The sequence below is a fragment of the Pogoniulus pusillus genome, chromosome 2 (assembly GCF_015220805.1).
Source record: "Pogoniulus pusillus isolate bPogPus1 chromosome 2, bPogPus1.pri, whole genome shotgun sequence".
NCBI lineage: Eukaryota > Metazoa > Chordata > Aves > Piciformes > Lybiidae > Pogoniulus > Pogoniulus pusillus.
The window spans coordinates 46,683-60,626 of NC_087265.1; the positions used below are offsets into that span (position 1 = coordinate 46,683).

The window sequence follows — 13,944 nt, forward strand, 5'->3', positions numbered from 1 at the left end:
ACTATTTTACAGCAAGTTGGTAAAGTAATCAAAACCCAGAATACTACAGTAGGTCATTACAGAGTCTGTGTTCCCAAATTTTACCAAATGCAGTCTGTAGGTGAGTGGCTTTGCTCCAATTTTCCAACAGACTGCAGGGCTTGCAGTGACAGCAAAGCTGCAGTTATCTCTGCTACTTCAGAACCTCGGCTTCCCTCCCTCAAAGAACATGCCCGCACAGACGCCATGCAAATTTTGGTGCTATTGGCTGCTTTAAGGGAGACACCGATCTGAAAAAAAATGGGCTCTTCTTTGGCTTTTTGATGTGAAATGCTCAGGGCAGTAAACGTGCAGCTAGAGCTCCTGATTTTGACCCCTGGTGATGTTGGGTGATGGCATCACTCACTTAATAGTGAAAAGGACCCTTTCAGGGGTCAGCCTGGTGTGCTGAGTTGAGCTCTGGGGAACACAGCATGGCTGTTTAATCCCAAATATCTTCATTCTCTGCCTCAAATCTGTATAATGGAGCTAACTCTGAAGTGTTGGGAACCCAGGGGCACTGCAACTCATGAGGATGGGCAGAGAATGCCTGCATCAGGAATGGTGTGGTCAGCAGGATCAGGGAGGTCATTCTGCCCCTGTACTCTGCACTGGTCAGACCACACCTCGAGTACTGCGTTCAGTTCTGGGCCCCCCAGTTTAGGAGGGAACATTGAGATGCTTGAGCGTGTCCAGAGAAGGGCGACGAGGCTGGGGAGAGGCCTCGAGCACAAGCCCTACGAGGAGAGGCTGAGGGAGCTGGGGTTGTTTAGCCTGGAGAGGAGGAGGCTCAGGGGTGACCTTATTGCTGTCTACAACTACCTGAGGGGTGGTTGTGGCCAGGGGGAGGTTGCTCTCTTCTCTCAGGTGGCCAGCACCAGAACGAGAGGACACAGCCTCAGGCTGCGCCAGGGGAAATTTCGGCTCGAGGTGAGGAGAAAGTTCTTCACTGAGAGAGTCATTGGACACTGGAATGGGCTGCCCGGGGAGGTGGTGGAGTCGTCGTCCCTGGGGCAGTTCAAGGCAAGGTTGGATGTGGCACTTGGTGCCATGGTCTAGCCTTGGGCACTGTGGTAAAGGGTTGGACTTGATGATCTGTGAGGTCTCTTCCAACCTTGGTGATACTGTGATACTGTGATACTGTGAAATACAATGGGGCCCTCCCTCAGCAAGAGCATGTCTGGCCGTCGGGGTTTGCTGAGTGGCATTCTGTTCATTTGCTCATTTGTGGGGGGGTTTGTAACATGGAGTTGTGTGCGGGAGCCAAGACAGCATGTGACAATTGTCTGTAGCACAACCTTTGGCTCTACCGTTCACCACAGCTACTCTCTGCTCTACTCTTTCCACCTTAATTCTTCCACTTTCACATAAAATGCATTCAAGGACAATAGGCAGAAGTGATCCTAAGGAAAGCTAACCAAGCAGCACCCATGCCTCAGCCAGACACATAATCTCCAGAGCTTCCTATATTGTGCATTGGAGGAGGTGGCCAAGAGCGATGGCAGCTCTAGAGTTCGAAATGTTGAATCTACCTGATACTTGCATCAGTAAAATAATTGCTGCTGGCTTGAACAGTGTCCAGAGAGAACTGTTCCTCACAAAGAAAGCATAGCCAGTTCTGGGCTATCTGCAAGCAGGGGCTGGACAAACACAAATGTTGTGTGTACTGCTCATCATGCTCACGGAAAAGGCCAGAGGGCACCAAAGACAGCTGGGCATGAGTGTTGCTTCTAATTGCAGTGTGAGCTCACATTCTCTCTTACCTACCAGTGAGGTGCTTGGCTAAAAATGCTGCTACTGACTCCTAAGAAGTTGTGCCGAGTTTGCTGGCAATGTGGGACCACCAGAACTGGAACCATCCAAGTCATTTAGGATCTCTCCTAGGAGGTGGAGCTATGTCCAGAAAATGCGGACAGAGCCAGGCCTGTGCCTGCTTCCCCTTGGCACCGATGGTGGTAGACAAGGGGGAAGAATTAAGATAACAGGAACTGAGTTAAATTTTTCCTCAAATCTGAGCTAAAGCCTCACTGGCAGTCAGGTGAGAATACAAGGCAGCTACATGTATCTGTGTGGTACACTTCCAGCACATGAAGGGCAGATACCAGTCTTCAAATCTGGGGATGTGGTGATGGTGGAGAAGACATCTGCCTAAACTTTGCTTTCATCTTGTATTTCATGTCTCCTGCTTCCCTAGGTGAGACTGACCTGCTGATCGTCTCAAAAGTACAAGCCAGATATCCAGGGGCCACCATCCACAATGAGGTGATAGAGCCAAGTGGTGAGCAAATCATGATGTACAAAGGCATTTTTTAGTAGATAAATTAAGTTTACATTAAGTATGACAAGTGCATTAGAAAGGGTTGGACACTGGAGGACCCCATATTCAAATTCTTTCTTGTCAGTATTGGACCTTAAAAGTTAAAAAAATCACTACTCTATGATTCTTTGCTTGCACTGCTTCTGAACAGTGTTCAGTCTCTCATTAAAATCTTAGTCTCTCACAGTGCAAAGAACTCTGTGTTAGGCAGACTTTAAAAGCTACTCAGGGTGGGAACTGAGGGGTGATTGTACAGGAATAGAGCAAATCCCCACATTTCTAAAAGCTCTTCTCCTTCAGATTGCACTGAATCAGGATCCTTCTTCAGCATCAAAGGGAAACTTTTAGTGTCTCGTGGTAGTTCTTGCATATCATAAAAATCCTTTCCCAATAACAAACAGCTGAACCTCGCAGTGCTGCACTGCGTTAGTCACCATCCTTTGACTCAGAAAGCATGGAAGGGAAAGCAAGAGAGGCAGGACAGACTTTTGCAGTGAGCTCTGTGGCTTGCAGCTTCTTTCCCTCTACCAGCCCAAAGGTCTGAGCAACATCCATGAAGGAAAACCAAGCATTTTCCAAGGAGGAATGAATGTTAGCAGGGGTGTTTTGGTTGAATTGCCCTACAAAGTAAGCATTAAATATCCATCTGCAGTTTGATTAGCACCGGATTAACAGCTATCAGGCTTTACCTCAGCAGGTAATTATGGTCTGGTCTGGAAGTGACACCAGCTACACTGTACAGGATACGAGTAGCCCTGAGCAGAGCACACCCTGCCAGAAGGTGGCTGCTGAATGGATGTGGCAGTTATGAGGAACCTCATCAGCAGTCTGCATCATTGGAAATGCTCCAAAGCAGAGTCCAGGCTGCAAAACCACATTGTAACTCTCCAGCTCACACTCAAGTCCTTAAAAAGAAAGTATTTCCAGTATAAAGCAACTTGTGGAAGGCAAAATAGTAACAACCTCTTACTCCCAGCAGTCTTGAGGCTCAGAGTCACCGGAAGCACCAAAGGCTCCCAGGAAACACATGAGTTTCAATGCCTGTCCCTGTGTTACATGGACCCGATCTTTGATAAGATGGCTCATGCAAAATCCCAGGAGGTTTTACATTGCTTCAGGCTGAGATGGTGAAGAATGGGCAACAGAACATTTGTCCTGAATAAAGGACAGGTTGGACACTTGCATATGACATTACTGCCCTATCTGGGCCATGTGCCATAGGCTACAAGAGACCAGATTTGTGCTGAATCTTTCTAGTGGTCCCACCACCTACCACCAATTAAGCAGCAGTTCTGCCCCGTTTCAGTGAGTTGCTGTGCAGAAGAAAGTTAAGGAAAATATAAGACGTTGTCCTTAAGTTTTATGCTAAATTCGAAATGAAATATTCATCTGAATTTTTTCTTTAAACTTTCTTATTTGGTAATTAATCATGTCCCCAGTAGGTATCATTAATGAGGTTTCTGAGCCCTAAGATTTTCCGAGGAGAATTAGAAACATTATCTGTGCCTCTGAGGACTCAACAGTTATGTGTTCTGCTTAAGCAGATACTTTCTCCTTGCGAAGGAGAAGCCATACTCACAAGAGAAACTTCACACTGGAGTGTGCAGTGGTGACAAACGGAGGTTTCTCTTAGGCTGTGTCATACGACAGAGGCTCTCCTCAAAGCCCCATGTCAAGGATGTGGCTTTTCTGCATTCCTGGTTCATGTCCAGGTGAAATCCCCGGCTGACCATGGTTGGAGTGTTGGTGGCCCCAGAGCCGAGCTGTGTTGCCATTGCCTGCGTGGCACAAAGGCAGGCAGTTAAGGTTTGATGGCTTCCATTAAGGCCACACACCAGCTTCTGAGCAGACAACAGCCTGGGACAAACTTGGCAGACAAGTAAGGAAAACTTTTCCTTAGAGAGGAAAGGTTAGATTGGTACATTTTGGGTTCAGATGAGTCTTTGAACAGAAACTTCCCATAGCAAGAATGAGTTTTTACTTTCTGAATTCTGGCTTTAAAAGCCTGACAAGCAATGCCGTTTTCTTTTTGACGCCTGCTTGCAGGCTGTCAAGTAACTGAAGTGAACTGGACTGCACCAGATGATTTGTTGTGGTGACTTGAACTGTTGCTGAATGAAGCCTGAGTTTAAAAGAGCAAATTAAATCTGAACTGCAAGTGCCTGGGCTGGTGACTGATGAATGGAAGTGAAAAGAACATCAGCAGCATCAGAAAGGGGTGGCCTATTTCCAACCATAAGAGGGTGGAGACAAGCATTGATGGAGCAGTCTGCATCTGTCTGAAGTGTGTACACCCTAGGCAGAGCCCATTGTGGTTAGTGGTGTACAGGCACTGCTTTTAGCAAATCATGTTGTCATGGACATGTGTTCTGTAGCTAAGGCTCAGTCTGCCTTTGGGCCATCTTAATTTGAAGCTTATGCTAACTCCAGTGAAGCACAGGAATCACATCAGAGCTAGCTTTGTCCTGGAGCAATCCCAAACAGCAGGCAGGAGCACAGTGAGCTGAGCTCCATATGCCAGCAGATGGACATTAGTATTCCAGCATCGCCTAAACTATGAAATTATCTCTCAGGTTTGCTCCCAGGAAAGGCAAAGAAATGCAGTTATGAGCCAGGCCCTCAGAACAACTTATTCCTTGAACCCTCTTCTCCAGCTTCCTGCTTTTCTCAGTTGTTGAAAGAGCACTGTATCAAGGTCCAGGAGCAGGCCACCTGTCACTCTATACTGCTCTTTGCTTTGAAACACCATGGTCCATTTAACCCCAAACAGCTGGCCAAACCTCTCAAGTTTTGAGAAATTCTTTGAACACAAGAGAAGTCAAATGCCAAAAGATGGGTCTTTGTTCACAGCACCTTTCCTCTCTCATCATCTCCATGACCTGCTTCCAGAGTGAGCTATTTGCCTTCTCTTCTCTTCTTGACCTTTTAATTGTGTTTGTCTCAAATATAACCCCTTTGACCCACTGTTCAGTTTCTGGAGAAGCCTTGCCATGGCCTGGCCTTTACTCAGCCACATAGGTCTTGCATGGCACCTAAGTGTCATCAGCTCTTCTCCCATCCAACACAAAATATGCTGCTTGGACCTCATAATTGCTAATTCCAGCCAATACCTTTTAATTCAGCTTGAGCCAGTCATGGGAAAGAGGTTGTTCCTTTTTAATTTTTTTAATCAGGTAAAGACTGGACCAGACCATGTGAGAGTGCAAAGGAAAAGCATCAGACCTTCTTAAGACTTTGTCCTACAAAGACCTCAGAATCATGGTATCATAGAATGGTTTGACTTGGAAGAGACCCCAAAGATCACACCTCAGCTCCTCACCATGGCAGGAACACCTTGCACTAGACCAAGCTGCTCAAGGTCTCAAACACTTCCAGGGAGGGGGCATCCACGACCTCCCTGGTCAATCTGCTCCAGTGTCCCACCACCCACAGTGCAAAAAATCCCTTTCTGATCTCCCTAAATCTGCCCTCCTCAATCTTCAATCCATTCCTTCTTGTCCTATCACAGGTGCTTGTAAAAAGTCCTTCCCTGGCTTTCTTGTGGGCCTCCTTCAAGTATTGGAAGGCTGTTCCTTTCTCACACACAGGCTCAAAGTCCCAAATATTCCACTGCTGTGTTAAAACAATACCAGGACTCTCTGCCTAATATTATTTTTGAATGCATTAAAGCCCTGAATGGAAATTGGTCCTGTATTTGCAACTGAGATAACTCTGTCCTGCCTTCTCCTATATTTCAGAGCATGTGGGTAAGACACCAAATCTTGAGAATGTAAAGTTTACCTGGCATAAGGAGACATCTTATGAATTTGAAAGTTGAATAAATGCAGAAAAGAAGTCTAAAAAATGGGATTTCATTCACATGATCCAGGTAAAAAAGTCTGCAAAGGAATTGGTCAAAGATTTGGCTGCTACAAGTGTGCATGAAGTATGTGACCTCAGTATCCAATCTAAAGGGAAGAAGGATGAGTTTATTTCTCTGTAATTTAAAGTATTTAAGCATAAGTGAACTGCAAAAATGAGAGATGAGTTAGAGTAAAGCAGCTCTGAGCACAGCAGTCCTGTTAAGCAGGCTGTAGGTAGCAGTCAATTGAAAGTACATTTTAACCAGTGTTCTCAAAGCTCCTTGTCCTCTCCAAGAAACTGCTTTTGTATTTCCAACTTTACAGAAGCCATTGCAAGTCACCTTCAGTGCTGAGAAAGCCAACTTTATTTATTTCAGGCTAACGAAGGAATGAGCTTGGTCCTGGAAGAGTCAGAGAGCAGACAAGGAGGTGACAGCCCTGAACTCACAGCATGAGCCCACTGCGTGGACTTGTGCTAATGTGGCTTATGGTCCTGCCACTGGTCTGACAAGACTGCCCTAGCTTGATTTCTTTTATCTAGTGGTACCAGTTATAATATTCACCAGGACTGCATCTCTGCTCTTTCCAGGTGCTGTATTATGTGAAAGACATCCCAGCAATTATCCAGTGTTTCCACAGCTCCCTGGAAACACAGGAGAGGCTCCTCATTATTGTGGGCTCAGGTGAGAGCTGCTCCAGCAGTGCTGGGCAAGGGCTGTACGGACCTCTGGGCTTCCTGTTAATTCAACACAGACCAGCTCTAAGCCAATGCATGTTTTTACTTCAGACTTCCTTTATCACCCACTAGAGGTGTACTGGCTGTCTAGCAAGTGGTGTCCACTCATCTACCTCCATTGGAATCTGCATGCTCTCTACATCTGTGCAGCTCTGTGCTGCAGATGGCAAAGCTGAAGGCTTTGTCAGCCAGCAAACCTGTGGGCACAAAGTGCCTTTCTCTTGCCCTTCCTCATCCTACAACCTGGCCAATGATCAACAGCAGCAGATAGCCCTGAGGTAGGCCAGAGTCTCTGTCTCATGTTTTTCACCCTCAGGGTGGGTACTATTTCAGCCTCTGCTATTTCCTGTAGAAGACTTTTCAGGCTGGGCACCACGTTGCCTCACTCCTGGAGACTTAAGGCATCGTGCAAACAGCTATGGCACGGTTCAGTCATGCCATACAGCAGGTAGTGGAGTATGTATGGTTCATTTGCTTCTCAAACTACCCATTTCCCTAATATTATCATTTTGAGTAGAAAACAGCATCCTTAGGCTGTTTCACATCTCAAAGAGATATTCTGTGGTCAGTGCAGCAGGAAAATGCAGGAGTAATGAATGACCTTTGAGTGCCTTGGGAAAGGTACACTACAAATACTGCAGCAGTGAGATCTAATTTGAGTGCAGGAAGTCTTTCATTTGCCTTACAAGCTATGGAAATCTTAGCTGTGTAAACAGTCACATCTGACAGTCTTATCAGGGATGTTGTGTTATTTGTTCAGAGGTTTAAGCTTAACTTTTCATTGGATTTGGCCTTGACTGTAAGCCATGCAGGACCATGAGCAACGGCTTCAAACTAAAGAGCAGATTTAGATTGGATGTTAGGAACAGGTTCTTCACTGTGATGGTGGTGAAGCACTGGAACAGGTTGTCTAGGGAGGTGGTTGAGGCCCCATCCCTGGAGATATTCAGGGTGAGGCTCGACAGGGCTGTGGGCAACCTGATCTGGTGGAGGATGTTCCTGTTGACTGCAGAAGAGGCTGGACTGGACGAGCTTTGGAGGTCCCTTTCGGCTCAGACCATTCTATGAAAATGGTAACATGTTTGATGAAGAATGCTTCCTTTTTGTGTGCTCGTGAAGCATCCACAACCAAGTGACACTTCTCTGGCATGAATTTATTTACTCCCCAAAATGTTTTTGGTTTAAAGTGTTTCAAGCAGTTCACTACAAGAAATCTGTATTTCAGATGACATGAGATACTGTTCCTGTTCTTTGGCTGAATGAGAACAGATCACAATACCAGACTATTGCTGATTACCTGCTGATAGTTAATTGAAACTCTTCCAGTTGCTTAACCTGTCCCTCTGGATACTCACAAAATGTGAATACAGGGAGGAACATTCTATTCAAAATTAATGTGACTAACACTCTGAATTCATGAAAATAATTTGAAGTGCTCTCTGGGCCAGGCTATGCTGTGTTTTCTGGTGGAGCAGAAATTTTTTGGGCCAGAAAGAGAATGGGAGAGAGAAATAAGGCTCAGAATAGCAGAGAGGAAAGGAAGGAGAAAGGAAAGTATAGAGAGGGGAAGGAAGAAGTGCTATGAAAATAAGCACCAAAGAAAAAAGAGGTGCTGAAAAATAAGCAGAACAAAGCTCAATGCCAAAAATTAAGGTAATGTCATCTCCAACACAAACACATTAGGATGTGTTAATTAAAAACCAATCTGGCAACAGCATTGATAGGAGAGGGCTTGGCCAGTCAGTGAGGTCTGAAATCCCTCCTGTTCCATCCCTGTCCAGAGAGCAAGCAAGCTGCAAGAGCTGTGTGATGTTATTTTTAACACATTTTAGGGAAGCTGTTTATAGGGCCTTGAAAACAAAAGCAGTGCCAGATGCTGAGCCTGTGGAGAGCTATTACAATAATGCTGCATTCAGGTAGTGGATAATTACTGGGCTTGGAGCTGGCACTGAGTCACACAACACTGACACCAGCAAATTTTTTGCAATTAGTGCTCCACATTCAATTTCCACCAGGTGAAAGGAAATATTTTAGCCCCTTTTCATAACACCAAACTGTTTATTTGACTCTACATAACTGCTTGCAGAGAAAGCATTTGCAAAACTGCCAAGTAACTTGTTTTAGTTGTTATGAAGATTTATAGTTGCAACTCTCAAGACCTGCTCATTAGGCTCAAAATATTTCATCCTGTTCAGTCATTCTGGGTGATCCCCCTTTATAAGTGATTTATAGCAGAAAATGCTGAACCAGAGAACCAAGCTGAGGGAAAAATAGAGAAGTGAAGACACATCTAGGGGAGGTTTCAGCTTGCCCAGCTGATTTTCTTTGCCAAATGGCCCTTGAGAAGAGGTGCATGCATAACTATGGGCTTGGCTTAGGCTTACTTCTGGAGGTGATTGTGGTGGTGCAGGAACCTTTTCCTTCTTCATTCTTCATCTTTGCACACCCCAAAAGCACTCAGATAAAAAGTCCCTATGGCACTACTAGGAAGATCTGCTTGGGATGAGAGGCAGCCTTCTGATTGCCCATGCCCAACAGCTTGTGAGTATGATGGCAGCAGAGGCTGAAGGCTGGGAGGATGACAAGTCTTCATTCCAGATTCTGTGCTTCACATCCTTTTCTCCACCATCCATCAAGCTCATGGACAAGATGAACAGGGTTTTCTGTACCCCACATATTTCACAGAGTAGAGAGGATAGTTTACTGTAATGAGTTGTTTCAATGAAGCCTACGTGCAGCTCAACCATGAAGTAATTAGGGCAGGAATAGGAGAGGATTTGGTCTTCCAAACAGGCAGCTGAAACCTGGGGAGCCAGTGAAAATGACAAATGGCAGCCGAACAGCTTGTGTTCAGTATGTGCACTGTAAAGGTGTCTTGAGAGAAACTGCCTGTGTGCCATGAAACAGAGGAGTGCAGCATGTTGGGAGCAGAAGGGGGAAGGAGTCAGTGCACTGAATTGCTTTGGCCTCAGCTGGTGGGAGGTGCTGGAGCTCCAGGGTAGGTAAGTTGTCCATGGCCTACCACAGCCTCCCACGACCCCAGGGCTCAGAACAGGGGAGGTAGCTGTGGCCACCATGCTCCAGGACATGTCCTGCTCTGGAGAGATCCTATTCATAAGCAGAACAACTGTTAAAAAACCCAGATGATCAGAAATGTCTTCAAATAGTGATTTTCCTTATTCCATTTTTCTGATGGGTTATCTCTCAGAAAACAGTGGCTGGAAAAGGCTGTGGAGGAAGTATGAAACCTCCTTCCCTTTAGAAGGCTCTCTGCACTTATGTTGCCTCTGATGACATCAAAAAGATACTGGATTCAGCTGGGATGAAGTGTCAGGTCTGGGAGCTCCCATCTCACTTGGACATAACAAGCTGCCTTATTGAGGGGAAGAAGGATGGAGACCTGTTGCTGGATTTCCTGACAACAACTTGCAACTTCTCTAAAACAGCTCCTCCTAAACTAAAGCAGCAGGTAATGGAAGCGTTAAGAAAGCCTGGATGCAGTGAAGAAAGAGATGGGAAGTGCTTTTAACAACAACATGAGTGCAATAGTGATTGAACCATGAGTTAACTTCTTCTTGCTTCTTAATCCAAAGAAAACAGAAAACAGTCAGGCACAAGCTGTTAACAACTGAAATATCACTTTTCATACATATAAATGACTGAGTTTTCTTCAGTATTTTTGAATCCTGCTAACCAAATAATATCTGTTGTTATAAGTTAATGCCAAATTAACTCTGCATTAGCCTATGAATGCCTAACTTGGTAAGCTGTTGATGGAGTGCAATCAAATATAGGTCAGACCGTCCACTCAGACACTGTAGACATCTGAGCATTTCCTAAGCTCTAACCCAGAACAATTCATGGTTTCATCATCTTCATTCAAGAACTCTCTACAGACCAAGTAAAGAAATCTCAGCTTCTCAGGGCAGCTGGCATGATTGCACTTAGCACTGAAATGCCCCTACAATAGTTAATGTTTTAGCTGCATGAAGTGAGCTTTATTTTTGCATATGCATTACTCACAGGATCACACAGGATGTTAAGAGTTGGAAGGGACCCCCCCAGGATCATCAAGTGCAACCCCCCCTGGATTCTGATACAATATAGATTATTAAAGATTTGAAGTGATTAACAGGAGAACGTGTTGGGCATTAAGAGTTGCTTATATCTGTTTTAGCGTGGATTACGAGAAACACACACATTTCCCAGTAACTGACACCAAATCCAGAACAAAAAACCCAGACAATACACCACAAAATCCAACAACAAAACCCAGCAATAAAATGCAGGAGCATGTCCTGGCTTTTTGTTGCTGTCGTTGGTTGGTTGGGTTTTGTTCGTTTGCTTGTTTTTTTCTGGTTTAGCAGTTGTAAAAAAAACACAAGAGAAAAGTTTTTTCAGACTTTTGGGACAAAGTTTGCTTTGAAAATTTGGGAGAGATGAGGAATAAAATAAATGGTTTGGAGAGAAAAGAAGAGGATATGAACACACGTACCCCAAAAAAAAAAGGGAAATTCAAGGTGAGTCCGTGCTCCTTCCTCTCCTTAATCAGAAAAGGAGAGGCTGGGGAGAGGTAGCACTTGCTGGGTGCATGATGTTTCAGAGAATCACACAGTCACCGAGGCTGGAAAAGACCTCCGAGATCATCCAGGTCCAGCCTGTAACCTAACACCACAACACCAGCTAAACCACGCCGCCAAGTGACTCATCCAATCTTTTCTTGAAGACCTTCAGGGATGGTGACTCCACCACCTTCCTAGGCAGTGGAGTCACCCTTTCTGTCGGGGTGTTTCATGGAGTCTTATTTAAAAGCAGAATCTACTACGGGAAAAGGCAGTTTCACCCCAGGCTGGAGAATAAAATTTCTTATCTAAACTCAGACAGTCCAGGGCAGTCCTCTGCCATTGCTCATGCTTCTCTGGTGAATGTCACCAAAAAAAGCTATTCTGTACATGCAGTGGCTTCTGTAAAGGGGCAGTCAGAAAACTGAACATGGAGAGCACCCTGCAGGGTAAATTAACTTTAAATTTGTGACACATGTATGTCCAAGAAGCAAGTATTTTAAGTGTTCCTTAGTAGGAAATGAGTGTGGGGAAGCACAATTGCATGCTCATTTGGCCATAAAAAACAACAAAGTTTGTGTAAATCTCTCAGACAACGTCCTGGAGAAACACATTTCCATGTGAGAATTGCACTTAATTACGCAGTGAGATTCTGCTCTTGCAGAGCTTGCTTGGGGAGTCCAAGCTACCTGTGCACTGGGATTTCTAGGGCCATTTGGAGCCTGCTTTATCTCAATGAGCAGAAATTTCTTCCCAAAACACATCTGCAGACCAACCTTGGTCTTTGCAAACCCACAGTTGGATGTGGAGGGCAGTGGGATGAGTCTTCCTCGCTTGCACCCTCAGAAAAGGACCTTGCAGGCTCTCTACAGTGGTTCAGTAACAGTGACTATCTTAAGCCAGTGTGACGCTGATTGAAACCACTCTGGGCACTCAGACTACCTGTACTAAGCATACACCAGAAACTACTCTGCAGGCTCTTTATGCACGGGTGCCCCTTCTGACTACGAATATACATGTGACACCAGACGTGCAAATACTGCACAGAAACGTGACACGGGTAAACGCCAGTCCTTAACGTTGTAGCCCTGTGCTCGTCAGTGGTGGTTCTGAACAGTGCTTGGTTTTAAGCTGGCAGACATGCTTTGTTCTTCTTTCACGTCATAGCCACCACAAACCTGGAATGCACAGATTGTATTATAGCTACAGCAGGATAAAGCTGGAGGAGAGGAGGAGGAGCAACTCTGAAACAGCAGGCAAACTCCCAGGCCTGCATCCCTCTGATAAGTGAGTGTGAGCTTGTGGCTCTGATGTTGTGGCAGGTGATTATTTCCCATGGTGATTCCCATGGGAGGATTGCTGTGCAGTGCAGAGAGCAGCCAATGGATGTGGATGAGGCACGGTTTTGAAGGGACACCATGCAGGAAGGCTGGCGGAGAGCACAAGTGGGGAAGGAACAAGGTTGATCTCGCCAAAGGAGGCTGCTCTTCATAACATATGTCCCCCCACATCAAACACATTTTGCCTGAGCAGCTTCAGGGATGTGGCTTTAAATCACATGCAAGAAAAATATTCTCCCTGCTCTGTTAATTACACGGCAGCAAAGGGAACAAACCACACCCAGAGAGCAACTGCTGTATGCCTTTCCTGCCTAGTTGCGATTCACGGGCTTGCAGTCCATGATGGGCATTTTCTAATGGCATTACACAGTGGGGCAGAGCCCCATCGTTTTTAATCAAGCCAGAAATGCTAAAATGAAATGGAGTTAATATCTAATGGTACATCTTCATTACATGATAGTGCAGAATTATCTACAATGTTTGTTTACGGATGGAGTGGCTTTCTACAGTTCAGGCTTTGTTTTGTAGTGGGGACTGTTAGCATAAATCACTGCCTCGTAGAGCACCAGAAGGCGCATATAAAAACCCATATCTTTACTGCACATATTTCCCATTAACCATAATCTATTAGTAATTGAAGTTCATTACAAATTCCTGTAGACTTTATTGCCATCATGCTGCATGACATAGTGAACCTGGCTTGCATAACAAGAAGTCCTTGCTGGGAAATATCCTATTAACAATGATTGTGCATTTGTCACTGTGATAATAAATCCAAAGCTGCCTGTAGATTATAAATTATTGCGGCACCATTTCCACTGCTGTAGCTTTAAAGTTTTGTCAGCACTTCCATTTTAAACCCCTGCTTTACAGGCAGTTATAACTTGACCATAAAAACCTGCAGCAAGCTGAACATCAGCTTACAAGGTCTCAACCCAAAAGCTGTTTCTTCCCCAAGTGAGATTCACATTTCACCCACATGAAAATCTCAGAGCAGATGTGGTCATGGCAGATTTTTTCTTCAGCATTTGCATAGCTTCTAATTGGAAAACCCAGGCCATCTGACATGCAATTTGTCCAAAGCCCTTCTAAAGGTTTTGGTACAATTTAAAAATACATTAGGACAAAG

The 13,944-nt window shown here is 45.0% G+C and overlaps 1 protein-coding gene across 1 annotated transcript in view; it reads left to right on the plus strand.

The window, feature by feature from the left end:
- The window catches only part of LOC135181306 (histamine N-methyltransferase-like), a 56,606-nt gene extending 46,130 nt beyond the window's left edge, over positions 1-10,476 (plus strand). The window contains 6 exon segments of the mRNA XM_064154381.1: positions 2,213-2,320; positions 6,073-6,203; positions 6,767-6,860; positions 10,122-10,180; positions 10,182-10,435; positions 10,437-10,476. Of these exon segments, the coding sequence (XP_064010451.1) occupies positions 2,213-2,320; positions 6,073-6,203; positions 6,767-6,860; positions 10,122-10,180; positions 10,182-10,435; positions 10,437-10,476 (686 nt within the window).
- The last annotated feature ends 3,468 nt before the right edge of the window (positions 10,477-13,944 follow it).